This window comes from Eriocheir sinensis, unplaced genomic scaffold (genome assembly GCF_024679095.1).
Source record: "Eriocheir sinensis breed Jianghai 21 unplaced genomic scaffold, ASM2467909v1 Scaffold278, whole genome shotgun sequence".
NCBI classification, from domain to species: domain Eukaryota; kingdom Metazoa; phylum Arthropoda; class Malacostraca; order Decapoda; family Varunidae; genus Eriocheir; species Eriocheir sinensis.
In genome coordinates, this window is record NW_026111585.1 from 167,501 (window position 1) to 180,280 (window position 12,780).

General features: G+C 43.1%; 1 protein-coding gene across 1 annotated transcript; it reads right to left on the bottom strand.

Annotated features, from left to right (window-relative positions):
• Positions 1-3,742: 3,742 nt before the first annotated feature.
• LOC126991433 (uncharacterized) lies at positions 3,743-8,084 on the bottom strand. The gene is made up of 6 exons (XM_050850201.1): positions 6,697-8,084; positions 6,571-6,654; positions 6,151-6,402; positions 5,901-6,068; positions 4,678-5,601; positions 3,743-4,509 (listed from the first exon to the last, which is right to left on the bottom strand). Exons 1-5 carry the CDS (start codon positions 7,546-7,548, stop codon positions 5,056-5,058), a joined length of 1,902 nt encoding a protein of 633 aa, XP_050706158.1. The 5' UTR covers positions 7,549-8,084; the 3' UTR covers positions 3,743-4,509; positions 4,678-5,055.
• Positions 8,085-12,780: the final 4,696 nt, after the last annotated feature.

Sequence of the window (12,780 nt, forward strand, 5' to 3'; positions counted from 1 at the left end):
CCCTTAATATACCGAGAAGGGATATATGGAATTTAGTAGAATATATATATATATATATATATATATATATATATATATATATATATATATATATATATATATATATATATATATAGAGATTTTTTTTTATGTGATTGTGTCAAATTCTTGGAAAATGAATCCACGCTTATGTATCTACTACATTTATTATTTTTATTAGGTATACCATGTTTATTAAGTTAACCCGCTCATAAACGAGTGATTAAAGAGTAATTTTGATAAAGCTTTACCATCATACTCGACAGATATGTTTGTTTGATAACCTTAATTCTTGCCCGTCAGACATATAGCCTACCCTTTTGCCTTTCCTCCTCTGATTTGTAACATTCATTCATTCTTCATTTTATTTGCTTCATCTTATTTATTTATTCTTATTATTCTTATTTATTTACCTCTTATTTATTTATTTATTTGCATCCTATTTATTTATCTTCGTTTGATAACCTTTTTGCCCGTCCCTAATAGCCTACCCGTTTTCCTTTCATCCTCTGATTTGCAACTTATTCATTCATTTTTCCTTTTATTTGCTTCATCTTATTCATTTATTCTTATTATTCTTATTTATTTGCTTCTTATTTATTTACTAGTTTATTTATTTGTATCCAATTTGTTTATCTTCCTACTTATTCCTTTTTTGTTTCGTTTCATTTTACCAACAGTGTGCGATTATTCCATTGGTACGTAGATTACAAAAGCATTTCTCTCCGTTCATTGCCTTTCTTTTTATTTATCAAACCACCAACAAATTATAATATCTTCCTATAGTGTCACATGATATCATAACCTAGAAATCGCACTAAAATCTATCACTCTAAACCCAACTTAACCTTATTTTTATTTTTCTTCCAGGTTCATTACACGCAAATTCAACCTCCTCTTGACAACCACGAACAGGAACAAGGTCAGCATCGCCCCAGGAAAGCCTCCACCAACATCCCTCTTTGGTAAGTACAACCTCTTCCTTGATACTCCCTTAGGTCATGTTATTCAGTTTCCAATAAAGCTCGATCGCCACGCCCTTCCAAACTCTCATGAAACTCCCTTAATGGTCTTTTTGCAATTGTTCTTCAGTCTTCTCCAAGCTCCCCACGCCTTTCCTATCTCTCATGGAACTTCCTGCGGTCTTATTGCTATTGTGTCCTTGTTTCCACTCGCACAAGCTCCTCATTTGTCCTTCTCCGTCTTGAAACTTTCTTGGGTCATTTAGAGAGAGAGAGAGAGAGAGAGAGAGAGAGAGAGAGAGAGAGAGAGAGAGAGAGAGAGAGAGAGAGAGAGAGCAAAACAACACACATTGACGTAGGAATATAACATGCGTAGGTGCTTAAGTTCTTGCGTTCGTCTCTGGTGTAAGGGAAGATAAGGGTTACCTGAATTGCCTGGGGATTTATTAGCTCAACACCTGGTCGTGGGGAAAGGCTCATGTGCCCTTTTCTTTATCTTATCTGTATTTATTAGTGTTCGACAGCCGCTCATTAAGGAAGGGTTTTATAAGGGATTGGGGTTGGAATGTCACCTACTTCTGTTTTGTTCGTTCCCTGTTTGTGACGTGTTCTGGGGATTGTTTTTTTTTTTTTTTTTTTTAGATATTATTTTTTTTTTTGCTTTTGGTTTTTGTTTTTTGTGTTTTTGTTAATGTTTTATTTTCTTTTTCTTCGTCCTTTCTTTTCTTGTTGTTCTTGTTCTTGTTCTTCATTTTGTTATCCTTATATTATTATCATTATTATTATTATTATCATTGTTATTATTATTATTATTATTATTATTATTATTATTATTATTAGTAGTAGTAGTAGTAGTAGTAGTAGTAGATGAGGATAAGTAGGTTGGGTTGATAATATGACGAAGGAAGACGTAATAGAATTGAGAAAAAAAATTGATTAATAGAGGATGAATGGGAATGAGATAGAGGAGGAGGAGGAGGAGGAGGAGGAGGAGGAGGATAATAATGAAGGGGTTGAAAATAAGGCAAATTATGCATGGAAAGTCTTTAGCAGATGTGAGTCGACAAGCATACAGATAGTAACTTAAGGAAGAAGACAATGAACGCAAGCTATATATCTCGTTATGCTGAATCGAAATGCTAAAAACTCCATAAAAATAGCTATCATTAAACACTAAATACTGAAAATAACCGTCCATAGCCATGATTCAACCCTTACTATACTAACGCAATATGGTTATCTATGATACTATACGATACCAATTCAGTGTAACATTTCATAAAGCATTAAAAACTGGTCTCATTGACAGTACCGTAAAAACATGTTACCATAAACCTCGGTAACCCAACCCTCATCTCTGCCTCCTCCCCCATCATGTGCAAGGAGGCAGATGAGGGGTGATAGTTAGGTAATGGGAGCGAACCTTTCATGAATTAATCTAGCAAATAAAATCGGCCAAAAACATAAATATCTAGTCATCCCTACCGAAAAGAGAAACAGACATGACGATATTAACTCCTAAAAACGATTCCGTATGACTAATTTTGAACTTAATACCATGACCACTGACCCTAATTTGGCGATGATGCAGTAATCCTGGCTGAGTCGCTGAAGGTTCTGGTGATGGCTCTCGCGGGACTGAACGAGGAGGCGAAGCAAAGGGGACTCAAGATATTCTGAGCCACTACCAAGGTGCAGGTGTTTGGAGGCTTGCTGGATGAAACGGTACAGTCTGTCCATGCGTGTGGTGACGAAATTGAGATCTTGGAAAATTTCTCATACCTTGGTGGCAGAATGCTGAACAACGGCGAGTGCTGTCAAGAGGTCTGACGGTGGATTGGCTTGACCTTTGACCGTTTTGAAATTTCTGACCATATTGACCGTCACGAGCAATTTGACCGCCACGAGCACTTTGACCGTCACTTGACCGCTTTCACCTTCCCTTGATCACTTTGACTTTTCCCTAATCACCTCGGGCACTGTAACATTTCATGCATCCCTTTTGATCATTTTAACGCAGGTAATTGTCAGTACTCTTAAACACATCATTACACACTACGGCCATTGTGGTGTAATAAAAAGGGGGACGGAAAGAGAGGGCAACGCGCAACTTCCGTACATTAAAATAAAAAAATCTTCACCACACACATTTTTCTGGGGCCGCTGAATATCTAAGTAAGTTATCGACGGCGTTAATTGGGTACTTACCTGGGCTGCGGAGGTGAAGCCCGGCGGGAGGCGACGCTCAGGGAAGTTACTGGAAAGGTAAGGAAAGGAAAATTATTAGTGACAAATGACTGATTGGCTGACGAACTGACTGATTAGGATTTTTTTTTTCTTTACATCCCCGCCTATAGCCCAAGCCCGTCATGGCGCAAGAAATTTTATAGTGGCGCCAGTTATGCTTGGCTCTTGCTGCTCCCCGGAGCTCATTCTTGATTCACTGGACGGTTCCTTTTAGAGTCCGGGTTGATGGGTGGTCTTCTGGACAGCATGTGGGTAGTCTTAGGCCACTCGGCGGTGACTGAAAAAGCCTTACTGACTGACTGAATGAATGAATGAATAACTAACAGAATTACTAACTCTCTCTCTCGTCATGCATTCGCCATCCTTAATAAGTTAGGTAACACGGCAAGGAGGAGGAAGAGGCGGGACACACTTCTGCTGCCCTCTTTTCCTGCTGCCGTTGCCGTCCGGCTCTCAGCTCACTTTCGCTTTCCTCGTTGTCTCTCACTTCTGCACTTATTTTATATTCAGACGTATTTCAATTATCATCACCACGATGAGAATTGACGTTGTTCTGGCACTGGTGTGGTGGGCCTTGGCCACCAATCTGCTTCTGGAGTACACCGGGCTCGGCCCTACAACCCCGCCAGCCGAAGGGCTGCGCGCCGCCGGGCCTGTGGAGGGAGAACCCCCGTCGGGACAGCTCGTGGCCCACAAGGCCTGGGTGATTGCTGATCTGCTGGCCGAACAAGAGCGGAGTCAGCTGGCGTTGCAGGACCTAAAAAGACAAAACGCCCTCTTGTCCGTCCTTCTACTTCAGGCCATAGATGAAGCCAGCGTCCTGCACAGGGCGGTGCTGGCTCAAGAAACGGCTTGGAGAGAGAAAGAGCAGCAAAGATTAGCGCTGGAGGAAGAAAACAGCGGCCTGATCAATGACCTGCACTTATCGCGACGCGAAAATAGCGTCCTGCTCAGTGACTTATCTAACGCTGGAAAAATAATTCACAGGCTCCGAAAATTCGTGTCCTTATTCCAGGAAGAAAACCACGGCCTGCTTAGTGATCTGTCTAACGCTAGGAATGAAATTGACAGGCAGCAAAAAGTCGTGTCTTTCTCCCGGCAAGAAAATAACGACCTTATCAAAGCGCTGGCCATATCCAAGGCTGAAAATAACGATCTTGTCAGAGCGCTGGACATTTCCAAGGATGAAAGTATCGACCTTATCAAAGCGCTGGAAATCTCCAAGGCTGAAAATAACGATCTTGTCAGAGCGCTGGACATTTCCAAGGATGAAAATATCGACCTTATCAAAGCGCTGGAAATCTCCAAGGCTGAAAATAACGATCTTGTCAGAGCGCTGGACATTTCCAAGGATGAAAATAACGATCTTGTCAGAGCGCTGGCCATATCCAAGGCTGAAAATAACGATCTTGTCAGAGCGCTGGACATTTCCAAGGATGAAAATAACGACCTTATCAAAGCGCTGGCCATATCCAAGGCTGAAAATAACGATCTTGTCAGAGCGCTGGACATTTCCAAGGATGAAAATAACGAAATTGTCAAGGCGCTGGCCATATCCAAGGCTGAAAATAACGATCTTGTCAGAGCGCTGGACATTTCCAAGGATGAAAATAACGACATTGTCAAGGCGCTGGCCATATCCAAGGCTGAAAATAACGATCTTGTCAGAGCGCTGGACATTTCCAAGGATGAAAATATCGACATTGTCAAGGCGCTGGCCATATCCAAGGCTGAAAATAACGATCTTGTCAGAGCGCTGGACATTTCCAAGGATGAAAATAACGACATTGTAAAAGCGCTGGACATGTTCAAGGAAGAAAATGACGACTTAGTCAAAGCGCTGGCCATTTCCAGGGATAAAAATAACGACCTTGTAAAAGCGCTGGACATCTTCATGGAAGAAAATAACAACCTTTTCAAAGCGCTGGCCATGTCCAAGAAAGAAAATGACGACTTTGTTAAGGCGTTGGCCATCTCCATGGATGAAATTAACGACCTTGTCAAAACGCTGAACATCTTCATGGAAAAGAATGACGAACTTGTAAAAGCGCTGGCCATCTTCAAGGCTGAAGATGACGACCTTGTAAAAGCGCTGGCCATCTGCAAGGGTGATGATGACGACCTTGTAAAAGCGCTGGCCATCCCCAAGGCTGAAGATGACGACCTTGTACAAGCGCTGGACATCTGCAAGGCTGATGATGACGAACTCGTAAAAGCGCTGGCCATCCCCAAGGCTGAAGATGACGACCTTGTACAAGCGCTGGATATCTGCAAGGCTGAAGATGACGAGCTTGTAAAAGCGCTGGATATCTGCAAGGCTGAAGATAACGAACTTGTAAAAGCGCTGGATATCTGCAAGGCTGAAGATAACGAACTTGTAAAAGCGCTGGATATCTGCAAGGCTGAAGATGACGAATTTGTAAAAGCGCTCGGCAGATAGCGCTGGATATCTGCAAGGCTGAAGATAACGAACTTGTAAAAGCGCTGGATATCTGCAAGGCTGAAGATAACGAACTTGTAAAAGCGCTGGATATCTGCAAGGCTGAAGATAACGAACTTGTACAAGCGCTGGATATCTGCAAGGCTGAAGATAACGAACTTGTACAAGCGCTGGATATCGAAGATAACGAACTTGTAAAAGCGTTGGCCATCCCCAAGGCTGATGATGACGACCTTGTAAAAGCGCTGGATATCTGCAAGGCTGAAGATAACGAACTTGTAAAAGCGCTGGATATCTGCAAGGCTGAAGATGACGAACTTGTAAAAGCGCTGGATATCTGCAAGGCTGAAGATGACGACCTTGTACAAGCGCTGGATATCTGCAAGGCTGAAGATGACGAGCTTGCACAAGCGCTGGATATCTGCAAGGCTGAAGATGACGACTTGTAAAGCGCTGGATATCTGCAAGGCTGAAGATGACGACCTTGTAAAAGCGCTGGATATCTGCAAGGCTGAAGATGACGAACTTGTACAAGCGCTGGATATCTGCAAGGCTGAAGATGACGAACTTGTACAAGCGCTGGATATCTGCAAGGCTGAAGATGACGAACTTGTACAAGCGCTGGATATCTGCAAGGCTGAAGATGACGACCTTGTAAAAGCGCTGGATATCTGCAAGGCTGAAGATGACGAACTTGTACAAGCGCTGGATATCTGCAAGGCTGAAGATGACGAACTTGTAAAAGCGCTGGATATCTGCAAGGCTGAAGATGACGACCTTGTAAAAGCGCTGGATATCTGCAAGGCTGAAGATGACGACCTTGTACAAGCGCTGGATATCTGCAAGGCTGAAGATGACGACCTTGAACAAGCGCTGGATATCTGCAAGGCTGAAGATGACGACCTTGTACAAGCGCTGGATATCTGCAAGGCTGAAGATGACGAACTTGTACAAGCGCTGGATATCTGCAAGGCTGAAGATGACGAACTTGTAAAAGCGCTGGATATCTGCAAGGCTGATGATGACGACCTTGTAAAAGCGCTGGATATCTGCAAGGCTGAAGATGACGAACTTGCACAAGCGCATGATATCTGCAAGGCTGAAGATAACGAGCTTGTAAAAGCGTTGGCCATCCCCAAGGCTGATGATGACGAACTTGTAAAAGCGCTGGATATCTGCAAGGCTGAAGATGACGAGCTTGTAAAAGCGCTGGATATCTGCAAGGCTGAAGATGACAAACTTGTAAAAGCGCTGGATATCTGCAAGGCTGATGATGACGAGCTTGTAAAAGCGCTGGATATCTGCAAGGCTGAAGATGACGAGCTTGTAAAAGCGCTGGATATCTGCAAGGCTGAAGATGACGAACTTGTAAAAGCGCTGGATATCTGCAAGGCTGAAGATGACGAACTTGTAAAAGCGCTGAATATCTGCAAGGCTGAAGATGACGAACTTGTAAAAGCGCTGGATATCTGCAAGGCTGAAGATGACGAACTTGTAAAAGCGCTGGATATCTGCAAGGCTGAAGATGACGAGCTTGTAAAAGCGCTGGACATCCCCAAGGCTGAAGATGACGAGCTTGTAAAAGCGCTGGCCATCCCCAAGGCTGAAGATGACGAGCTTGTAAAAGCGTTGGCCATTTCCATGGATGAAATTAACGACCTTGTCAAAGCGGTGGCCCTCTCCAAGGAAGAAAATGACAACTTTGTCAAAGCGCTGGCCTTCTCCAGTGAAGAAAATGACGACCTTATCAAAGTGCTGGACATCTTCATGGAAGAAAATGACGACCTTGTGAAAGCGCTGGACATCTTCATGGAAGAAAATAACGACCTTGTTAAAGAGCTGGTTATCCCCAACGTTGAAAATGGAGGACATGCCGCCCATGAATTTGAGGAAGTCGGTCCTGCAGATGACGAGCCCAATCTTCAAACGTCACTCGTTCCCGTCGAGGAGGCCAAGGATACAGATGACTTGGATTACAGTATTGAGCACGTTCCAGTCGACGGAATCTGTGACACTGACGAGGGCTATCTACAATAATGACCACGATATCCTCTACTGAGCTCGTTCCTGTTGAGGAATCCACCCCTCCCCCTCCCCATCCTTCCCCCTCCCCATCATTCCCCCCGGCGTAACTCCCCTATCGTCGGCCTCCCTATCCTCATCTTTTCCCTCCCCATCCTTCCCCCCGACGTAACTCCCCTATCGTCGGCCTCCCCATCCTCATCCTTCGTTCTCCCCATCCTTTCCCCCCCGGCGTAACTCCCCTATCGTCGGCCTCCCATTCTAACCCCCCCCCTCCCCCAGGCTTCCTCAACCCTGGCAGGCTCTCTCGGTCACCGGCGGTTCTTCGGGCCAAAGGTCTGGTACAATTTATCTTCGAGCCCGGAACATCTTGCACCAAACCGCGCTGTATTTCTCACGTTTCTTAAAACCTTTCTATCTATCAGTAAATTTATCCTAAAGGTACTGTAGTATTTCGATTTGAAACTGGCCGGTGGGGTGTAGACCTATGTGGGTCAGCACCGCCCCACATATCTGCCACACACTCTCAAGACTTCTCGCTTCCTCTCGTATGTCAGCTACTTAATACCTTTCAATTAATTTAATTAAATGGCTGGATAATCTAATATGGTCATAGTGTTGAGATTGTGTCGTTTTTAGGATAATAACAAAAATGATGTATAAATACCGCGACACTGGACAACGTTGGGAGAGAGAGAGAGAGAGAGAGAGAGAGAGAGAGAGAGAGAGAGAGAGAGAGAGAGAGAGAGAGAGAGAGAGAGAGAGAGAGAGAGCAAAACAACACACATTGACGTAAGAATATAACATGCGTAGGTGCTTAAGTTCTTGCGTTCGTCTCAGGTGTAAGCGAAGATAAGGGTTACCTGAATTACCTGAGGATTTATTAGCTCAACACCTGGTCGTGGGGAAAGGCTCACGTGCCCTTTTCTTTATCTTATCTGTATTTATTAGTGTTCGACAGCCGGTCATTAAGGAAAGGTTTTATAAGGGATTGGAGTTGGAATGTCACCCACTTCTGTTTTGTTCGTTTCCTGTTTGTGACGTGTTCTGGGGATTGTTTTTCTATGTGTGTGTTTTTTGTTTTTGTTTCTCGATATGATTTGTTTTGTTGCTGTTTAATATTGTTGTTTCTGTTATTGTTAGTTTTTTTTTTTTTTTTTTTTTCGTCTTATTTTTTTTGTTCTTGCTCTTGTTCTTCTTGTTCTTGTTCTTCATTTTGTTATCCATATTATTATTATTATTATTATTATTATTATTATTATTATTATTATTATTATTATTATAATTGTTGTTGTTGTTGTTGTTGTTGTTGCTGTTCTTGTTGTTGTTGTTGTTGTTGCGTAAGGCACTGGTATGTTGGTATTAACTATAGAGGCATGTGGAATCTATGGTGTTTAAGGTGACTTACGGCTGTTGTTGTTGGTGGGGGTGGTGGTATTTAGAATCGGTTTTTTTTTTTTTTTTGTTGTTGTTGTTTTGCTGAACTGACTTTCTTCTCATTTGACCGGCTTATTAACTTGAGGTATTTTTGCTGTCTACTTTATTTAGTTTCTGTTAAACATAGATACTTGAATGCGAATAAATAAACACACACACACACACACACACACACACACACACACACACACACACACACACACACACACACACACACACACCACATCATTAATAGCATAAATGAATATTCTTTAAAAAAAATTACAATGATCCGAATGATTTTGTAAACCTAAACATTTCTACAGTTTGTACATGACTCTAATACATATAAATCTTTGCATCCTTTAATAGTATGTGTTTCTGAATAAAAAAATAGTTAGGAGCAGCGAATAGTGGGCTTTTTTATTATTGTTTCCTTTTTTGTGCCCTTGAGCTGTCTCCTTTGTTGTAAAAAAAAAAATAGTGTACCGTTTCATGTCCTGTCTTGTACGTGTGGGAAAATGTATGATGCTAAAAATATGTTTGTTATTCTAGCATTTTTACTCATGGTAGTTATTTAGTCTATATAATGTTTGATATGTAAGTTTCTCAGGACACACATCAGTCTTCTTCCCTCAAAAGGATTCACAGCAGTCCACCTTCAAACTAATTCATTTTCCTCGTTTCCTCGAGTTTACACGTCAAACACAAAATGACGACTTTGTAACGAGTCACTTCAGGAAGGTTAACTACTTCTAAAACTCACGATATTCTACTCATATTGAAGTGACATTTTCCAAGTACATGACATTTAACCAAGACATGACATTTACCAAGTACATTTTCCAAGTACATTTTCCAAGTACACTGTTTTTGTCTTGTTTGTTGAAAAGTAGGAATATCGTGTTGGTGGTGTCATTCCTACGTGTTAATGACTGATTCAGGAGTTTTAAGCTGTTGTTTTTTTAGTTTCTATTCTCACACATTTTTCCAACGGTGTCACAAGTGTGTTTTGGTGACTAATTCCTCATACGGTTGTTTTTATCGGTGGCAATCTTACGTAGCAATAGCTATTTAGGTGACATTTTCTTAAGCAGTCGTGTTTTCCATTTAATATGAACACTCTCGTAAAGAATCGGGAACCTCAAACGTTTTTTTTTTTATTTTTTTTTTTGCGTTTGCCGTGAATCCTCGCGTTGGAAAGGAAGAATATGGAAGCCTTACTAAACTTGGCTTCTTTTGTCTTCAAGTCCATGTTTCTTTCACTTCATATGCATCCTGTTTTTGGCAGCGTGGTATATATGTCAGTCGTGCTACTCGTTCTGCTGGCTTCGAACATGCATGGCTTGTTTTCTTGTTTTCTGCAAGTGATAGGAGTCTTTAGGTTCAGCATAAGAAGGTCGGCATGCTCAGACTCTTCCTCCTCTCACATCACCTATTTCCAGAGGCCGAAAAGGAGATCAGTCGGGTTCTCATGAGTGTCTTTTTAGGTTCACGGTACAAAAGAAGGGTCAAACTACCACCAGGGTCACAAAACTACCCATGGAAATGCCCACGGTATGCTCAGACGCGTCCTCCTCTTACATCAACTATTTCCAGAAGCCGAAGAGGAGATCAATCAGGTTCTCATGGGTGTCTTCTTAGGTTCACGGTACAAAAGAAGGGTCAAACTACCACCAGGGTCACAAAACTACCCATGGGAATGCCCACGGTATGCTCAGACGCGTCCTCCTCTTACATCACCTATTTCCAGAGGCCGAAGAGGAGATCAATCAGGTTCTCATGGGTGTCTTTTTAGGTTCACGGTACAGAAGAATGGTCAAACTACCACCAGGGTCACAAAACTACCCATGGAAATTCCCACAACTCTTACGAAAGCCTCATCAAATATATGTACTTGGGCATTGAATTGTGTAAGAATATAACCTTCCTAAGTATCACATTATCGGCGCCACTCGTATATGTTATTATCTGCCCAGGGAGCGTCTCGCCAGAGGGCATTGGTAGGCTCCTGGGGTCTCTGCATGTCATTCCCCCAGGAGTCGAAGCCTTGGGAGATGCTATAGACATCCCCAGGGTCGTGGCGGACTGGCTGGGCGTCGAGGGTGATGTAGTGCCGTTGGGGTGTTGGGTTGTGGTTGCCTGCGTCCCACCTCCCTCCCCCGGGCTCTCCACCGTACTCCCAGCTGACGGACCGAGGCTTCCTGTCGTTGCTAAGTGAGGTATGCCGTAGTATTGGCCTCGGGATGAGCTCCGACGTGGGTATTACTTGAGGCAAAGGTGTGCGAGGGAATTTCATAGGAGCTGCGCGTGGTGTGTAAGGGACAACCTGGAGGAGTGAGGAAAACTGGTTAGAGAAAGAAAAGGGATGTGATTGCTTTATGAACAGACGTGCCAGTAGTGTTGGTGCAGGACTGGCAACTCTATGGGACAACCTGGAAATGAGGAAAAACTGGGTGCCAAAAGAAAAAGGGTTGTGATTGCTTTCTGAACAGACGTGCCAGTAGTGTTGGTGCAGGACTGGCAATTCTATGTGACAACCTGGAAATGAGGAAAAACTGGGTGCCAAAAGAAGAGGATGTGATTGCTTTCTGAACACACGTGAAGGAGGTGTTGGCATAGGAGGATTACCAACTCTCACAACAGTGTTTTTTGAGGCTTAGGACACTAGAGTAACCATGTCGCTACGGGAAAAGAAAAGGGATGTGATTGCTTTCTGAACACACGTAAAGGAAGTGTTGGCATAGGAGGATTACCAACTCTCACAACAGCGGCTTTTGAGGCTCAGAACACTAGAGTAACCATGTCGCTACCGGAATAGTGATAACGATAAGAAGAGGAAAGGTTGTTATTATTGATGAAATGACTAGGTGGCTTTCATGAATGGTACGGAAGATCTTTAGACAACTCAAAAAACATGAACCTCAAAATCATATCGTTACGGAAACACTGACTACTGAAAAGGGAAAGTTTGTTATTATTGACGAACTGACTGACTGGCTTCTGTGAATATTACGGAAAATCTTTATATACACTCCAAAAAAACATGGACCACAAAGTCTTTAGGAGTAAGTGAAGTAAAAACAAACTCTGCCGTAGATCTTCCTCTTGAAAACTGAGGGAAATGTAAGTAAAGTTTCTAATTGATGAAAAATGACTGACTTCATGAATGCTACGAAGGATTTTGCTACACTCCAAAAGCCATGAACCTCAAAGTCTTCAAGAGGAACCAAAGTACAGAAGAACTCACTTGACGTAGATCCTCCTCTTCCTCTTGAAAATCAGCATGAGGAAGCAAGTGAAGAGGACGAGGAGGAGGAGGAAGGAGGAGAGAAGGACGACGATGAACTCAAACATGGACAGGCCCAAGATGCTGTTGTTGTCACCGTCAGGAAGGGTCACCACTGAGTCATCGTCCTCTGTAGTCGTCCAATAGTCATCACTTGTAGTCGTGGCGGGGTCAAGAGAGGTCGTGTCTGTGGTGGTGTCGATGGTGGGGGTGGTGGTGGGTGTCGGTGTGGTGGTGGTGGTGGTGGTGGTGGTGCAGTAGTAGTGGTGGTATTGTATTAGTGGGAGGTGGTACTGTGGTAGTGGTGGTGGTGGGTGTAGTAGTGGTGGTAGGTGGAGTAGTGGTGGTGGTGGTAGTGGGTGGTAGTAGGTGAGTGGTAGTGGTGG

What these genes read in the sequence shown, in the direction of transcription:
- LOC126991433 (XM_050850201.1), bottom strand. Translation starts at nt 7,548, where the DNA reads ATGGGCGGCATGTCCTCCATTTTCAACGTTGGGGATAACCAGCTCTTT. An exon ending in ATATCCAGCGCTTTTACAAG is followed by an intron (nt 6,655 to 6,696) that starts GTCGTCATCATC and finishes CGCTTTTACAAG; the next exon opens with TTCGTCATCTTCAGCCTTGC. An exon ending in ATATCCAGCGCTTTTACAAG is followed by an intron (nt 5,602 to 5,900) that starts GTCGTCATCATC and finishes CGCTTTTACAAG; the next exon opens with TTCGTTATCTTCAGCCTTGC.